Source organism: Pteropus vampyrus, unplaced genomic scaffold, assembly GCF_000151845.1.
Source record: "Pteropus vampyrus isolate Shadow unplaced genomic scaffold, Pvam_2.0 Scaffold118, whole genome shotgun sequence".
NCBI lineage: Eukaryota > Metazoa > Chordata > Mammalia > Chiroptera > Pteropodidae > Pteropus > Pteropus vampyrus.
Window position 1 is genome coordinate 369,994 of NW_011888899.1, and position 5,887 is coordinate 375,880.

At 47.8% G+C, this 5,887-nt stretch overlaps 1 protein-coding gene across 1 annotated transcript in view; it reads left to right on the forward strand.

Moving 5' to 3' along the window:
* RAB22A (RAB22A, member RAS oncogene family) overlaps nucleotides 1-5,772 on the forward strand; it is a 43,827-nt gene extending 38,055 nt beyond the window's left edge. Inside the window, exons 7-8 of the mRNA XM_023534093.1 lie at nucleotides 379-567; nucleotides 4,758-5,772. Of these exons, the coding sequence (XP_023389861.1) occupies nucleotides 379-567; nucleotides 4,758-4,855 (287 nt within the window). The 3' untranslated portion in view covers nucleotides 4,856-5,772. The remainder of the gene's footprint in view (nucleotides 1-378; nucleotides 568-4,757) is intronic.
* The last annotated feature ends 115 nt before the right edge of the window (nucleotides 5,773-5,887 follow it).

Here is a 5,887-nt window from a genome sequence, read left to right on the forward strand (position 1 = left end):
GAGTCCTGATGTTTCAAAGTAAAGAATTCAGGCATTTGGAGCTGAGGAGATGACGTATCAGACAGGCGTGTCAGTCGTATTGAACTTGACATTATCTGAGATTAGCGTAGCCCCAGCTCCCATGACGCAGGACACTTGCATGGGAAGCATATTTTTAGAAAAGCATATTTACTGGCAATTTCTTTGGGCCACTTTCATAATTCTTAAAGCAAAGGCTCGAGTTTTAGAGCAAAAGAAACCCTGCTCTCCCCCCTGATCGTCCCACTGGACACACAGCCCGCAGCACAGTCCCTTCTGCTCACCCATGGACACTAAGGACCACGCGTCAGGGCTTCACCAGCCATTCGTGACCCCCTTTGTCACCGTGGCTCTGATGAATTACTGCGCAGGTGGGGGATAAGGATAACAGTAAGCTCGTGACGGGTAGAATTTCTGATTTGCGATTGTTGCCTTCCAGAGAAGTCATGGAGAGAGATGCTAAGGACTACGCCGACTCCATCCATGCAGTTTTTGTAGAGACCAGCGCAAAAAATGCGATAAACATAAATGAACTCTTTATAGAAATTAGTGAGTATCTCTGTGCCTTCTGGGTTTCCTCTGTGCAGAGCAACTTAAAACAATTATCTTGCTGGGTAGAGAATTATCTCCTGTACGTGGAGAAGCCTGGTCTCCGATACGGTTCTCACCAGACCGAGATGTGAGAGCGTAAGTGACAGCAGTTTTCATGTCTGGTCGTAATTGCTGGAGAGCTGCCTGCCACCTGATGATCACAGCCCCTCTATTAAGAATGTCGTTGCTAAATAAATGACGCACAGGCCCCGTGCTCCTGGAAGCTGTTGTCTCTCCTTTCCACTCTGCATATGTGTTTCAATTAGTCGTCCAAAGTCATTGAAAGTGAACAAAATAAATAAGGAGAAATTAAATGCATTTCAAATTGCACTGTAGAAAACCCTCCAAAATTATTAACACTAGGCGAGTAAAAGGTGAGACCCGATTTCCCACCCATCCTCCTTCCCTGCCCAGCAATTAATACGGTGACCCTGGATGGGAGAGGGGCCGCTGATACCTTTGGGATCCTTACAGATGGTATCGTGTTTATTCATTTCATTCATATTTATCAAAATGTGTACTGAGAACCGTTCCAGGCCCAGGGGAGACGTGGCCCTGCTCTCCCAGAGCTGATTCCACTGCGCGAGACCGACAGTGGGCTCGAGATCAATGAGGTCCCTTCAGATGACTAGCAGAGATAGGAAGAGAACGGCAGGGGGGCGTGAGAGAGGGTCTGCAGGTGGTCAGGGTAGAGGCCTCTGCTAGGAGGTGGCGTTGGAGCTGAGACCCGGCAGAGCTGGCCGTGCGGAGGCCTGGGACTCATAGGAACGGAGCGCACCAAACTCCAGACGGAACCCAGGAGAACGCGTTGGGCGCGGGCAGTGTGCTCGCTAGGGCCCATCTGGGTGAGAGTCGAGGGTGCCAAGGCTGGGACGGCGCGAGCGTTGTGGAGAGGCACAGGCGCAAGCTCCGGGGCCCACCAGTGATGGGACTTGGGGCCGGCAGAAAGCCCTGGTGACCCTGCCGACTGGCGGGCGTGGGCCCAGCCCCACCTGCGGGCCACACTGCAGTGTACACCTCTGGCTGCCCGATGGCTGTGGCTCTTTTTGGTTTTATTTTCATTTTTTGATGTTTTTAGTTCAGAGAACCAGAGATCTGAATTTTATATGACATATGTCCCATTGTTTAGATTGGGCCACTAATTCAAATATTTTCAGAGTACCGTACGGGCCTACCAAGCCCATCTGCCAGCTAATATGGCCAGTGACTATGGGTTAGAACCTCTAGGTCAGCCCCTTTTCAGCATTAAAAAGTCATGGTATTTATTGTCTTCTTGGACTGTAAATAGCAATTGCCCAGATGCAGCATGAGGCCAGTCAGAAATTTTTCACAGCTCAAGCTAAAACATCTGTAAGTGTATGGTGTCATGAGCATACTGAAATCATTACTACTAAGTTCTCTTTACTCTGGCGGTGTTGAAAACAGGAAATTCTTATGTAAAAAAATGAAAATTCCTATATAAAAATTAACACATGCATACTCATTTTCACTGAAAAATTAAAATTATATGTTCAGAAAGATTAGAAACATTTAGAGAGAGAGAAATTGAGATTATAGTTTATTAGATGTTATAAAATTGCATTAGCACGGTGCCGGCACGCCTGCTTTTTATTGAGGTGTAAGTGCTCACATCAGAAGTATAAATAAAGCTCAGAGTTTGCACAAACTAAGTGCACTCCTGTAGTCACTCAGATCAAGACCCAGGGGTACCCGACACCTCCCGCCTAACCCCCCAAAGTAGCCACCATCTTGACTGCTAATTCTTCAGATGCGTTTTATCTGTTTTCGTACTTTATATTTTTAAAAATCTAGTATGTTTACTCGTGTTTCTGCTTCCTTATCTCACACACACCTTCAGATTCACCCATATCGTCACGTGCCGTGATCCGTCCTCACCACCACAGCGCCTGCGTCTGTCGGCGTCACTATCGACAGCACAGAGAAGACCCACAGTCTAGCTGCCCGTTCACAACAGGCACTTGGGTGGTGGTTCCCACTTTAGAGATATTAGAAATAGTACCTCCGTGAACATTCTACTTCACGTCCAATGTGTACACAACACGCACACATTGTAGTTACATGTAATTCTACGCAGGAGAATAACAGTCAGTGGGTACACATGCGTTGAGTTCAAGGTGACTGCCAACCAGTGGTTAGGCCAGGTGACACTCCAGTGGTGTGTGAGGACTCCAGTCACCCTCTCTCTCTGGTGGGTAGGCAGGAAACTCATTTCCCGATAGTTAAGTCGAGCACCTTTCCAGGTACTTCTGTACATTTACATACTATCAGGATACCCTCTTCTGTGGAGTTTTGCCTGTTTTCCTGGTGGGCTGCCTACGCGTTTCTTAATGTTCATAGTTCACCTTGAACATGAGTCCATTGTTGATTACGTGCTTTGAAAGGGGCTTCTGTGTGGTTTGACTTTCATTTTTGAATCAACTCTTTTGATGAACTGGAGTTTTTAAATCCTAACGGAATCCATTTATCCTTGTTTTGGCTCCGGCTTAAGAATTCACTGTCTTTTCTGGAGTCATAAAGATGTTCTCGTCTGCTTTCTTCTAAAAACGTTTCAGAGATTAATCTGTTATCACAGCTGTGTTTCCAGTGTCCATTTATAGAGAAACATATAATGATAAGAAGCTTCAGTAAAGCTTTTAAATTAATTTGCAGTTTATTCACAACAGCATCAGTAGGCATTTGAAAATTAGTGGTAGGACATACCGGGGACACTTTCTAGTGATGCGGCCACCGTGCCGTGTACTGCCCGTGCAGATTCGCAGACTGCTCTACATGCTGGAAGCTCCACTCCAGTCTTGGTGACCAAGGACCTGAGAGCTGGCACATTCCACCTCAGCCTTGTTCATGCCAAAAATGCGTGTGCGTTCCATGTTTCCAGAATACCTCAGTGCCAGGTACTGTGCTAAATAATCCTGAAGACATAAAGGTGGAGAAACAGGGCCTCTCCCCTCAGAAGAGCCGAGGGTCTGATTTGAGGAAGTCGCGTAAACACATATGTGACAGCTTGCTTCTAACATCCTGATTGGTTTTAGTGTCCGAGGTGTTGGGGCGTCAGGAAGTGGGAGGGCATCAGAAAGCCGCGTGTGAGGAGGAACCCTGAGGTGACGAGCTGGGTTAGGTGGATGGAAGATTTAAGGTTTCTCAGCATTGACATTATGCTTCACGGAGCAGTAAAGCGAAACCTGTTCATTCTCATACCCCGTTGGTAGCAGAATAAAGTGGCACAGCCTCTTCGGAGAGCGATTTGGCAGCATCTGTCAAAGTTTAAATGGCCCGTCCTTACGCTGTGCTAGGTACTGGGAATGCGGCGTCTGTGTCGGGTAAACCCGCAGGAGTGGGCTGGCGTGACCGGCCGTCCCACCCCCAGGAGTTTGTCCTGCATGAGCACTCGGAGGCTCACGGACGTACTTTTTCCTTCGTTGTAATCGTATCACAATACCAGAAATAAGCGAAATGTCTGCCGGCTGGGAATGGTTAGATAAATGATGGCGCATGCTTCCACGGTCACGTCGTAGTGCTGGGGACGCAGCCGCACGCCGAGCGCCTGCGGGACAGCCCCCGGGATGTTTAAGTGAAACCGTCTGCGGCTGCCTGGGTTTAAGGAGGGGACAGGTAGAGGGTTGTGGACCCTGCTTGTCTGCACACCTATCGGGAAGGTCGCCTTTGCCGCGAGACAGGGACAGGCATAGGATTAATTTTTTTTTTACCACGGGCATACAGTACCTGCTCAAAACAAGATTTTTTAACATGTAATTCTTTGAATTAAAAAAGTTTTCACTAAATGCCTTGTGACATCCTCGTTTGGGCCCTGGAACAGAAACCGATGGCATCTGAAAAAAAATCTGGGGTTCAGTGCGTAGTGACGGACCAGGGCCGAAGCCCTCGCTTTGACGAACGCCCCGCGGCAGTGTGGGAGGTGGCCACGAGGGAAGGCGCGGTGAAGGGCATGCAGCAGCTCTGTCAGCTTGGCAACTTCTCTGTTAATCAAAAATCATCCAAACTTTAAAGTGTATCAAACTTTTTCTATTTCAATGAAACTCGGCACACTGCATCTACGAAGTTGTTGTGTCTGAGGACGAGCCGATTTGGGAAGGTTAAGCTCACTCTCCTCCCTCCTGTCTTCGGTTTAGGTCGAAGAATCCCATCCACGGACGCGAGCCCGCCGGGCGGCGGGAAGGGCTTCAAACTCCGGCGACAGCCCTCAGAGCCGAAGCGAAGCTGCTGTTGACAGAGCCGCAGACTCGGTGATGAAGTAGGTGGTCCCGAGGGCGAGCAGGAGGGCCGGGCCCCGCCACCAGGCTCACCTAGCCAGTCTGGGGCCTTCGTGCAAAAAAATCAGAAATTGACCAGTTCTGTTTCCTCTTTGAAGACTGCAGCGGTAGTGTTTGTCCGTGGACTTCTGTCACGTAAAGACCGTGGTGTACAAAGGGACTGCATCACTGGCTTTTGATCTTGCTGGAAAGGAACATATAATTGTATGGCTGGTAGGATTAAATTGTTGAATAGTTTTGTAATCAGGATTTTATGTAACATTCGTAAAGGGAAAATTAGCACTTTTGCGGTTCTCGGGGGAAAAAGACCTTGTGGAGATTATCATTTCTTCGGTTCCCCATTACCACTGTTTTCGGGAGTTGTGTCATTTAAAATGTGGTGGGGTGTCCTTACGTGGAGGGATGGCAATCAGTATTTGAAGCTGAAGTGGAATCTTTATAGGACCGATGGAAATGCTCTCATCCCCGTCTCCAAGGCACTTTTCATTGACCGCAGGAGCCCAGGGAGCGTACAGCGAATTAATGGCCACAGGCCGTAGCTTGCCCTCGGTTTGCATTCTGACCCTGTCCTGTTTGTGTCACCAAACACTTTACTGGCACCTTTTTTTAATAAGCTCTCATGATCAGGATGGCGGTGGTACAGAAGTTGCCTGGAATAAATTGAATCGCATATGTTTAAACAGACTGACAATGGTTTTAAAAGGTGGAGAAAGTATAAATGCTGTCAATTTTTTATTCAACCCGAATATTTTGGTGGGGAAAACAATTATCACTTGCTTAGCATATGTAAAGTTGTAGTCTATATTTATGAGACCATTGCTTAAAAATTATAAATTATGTAAATACATTAATAAATTCTGTGTTTCATTCAACACTTCCTGTAACCTTGCAGCGCCTGGCTTGTGCCCACCTGGTGTCCAGCCTGCCCGCGGGCGACTCAGCCCATCCACGTGTGCGACAGCGCGCAGAGCACTTCCCTTGCCATCTTT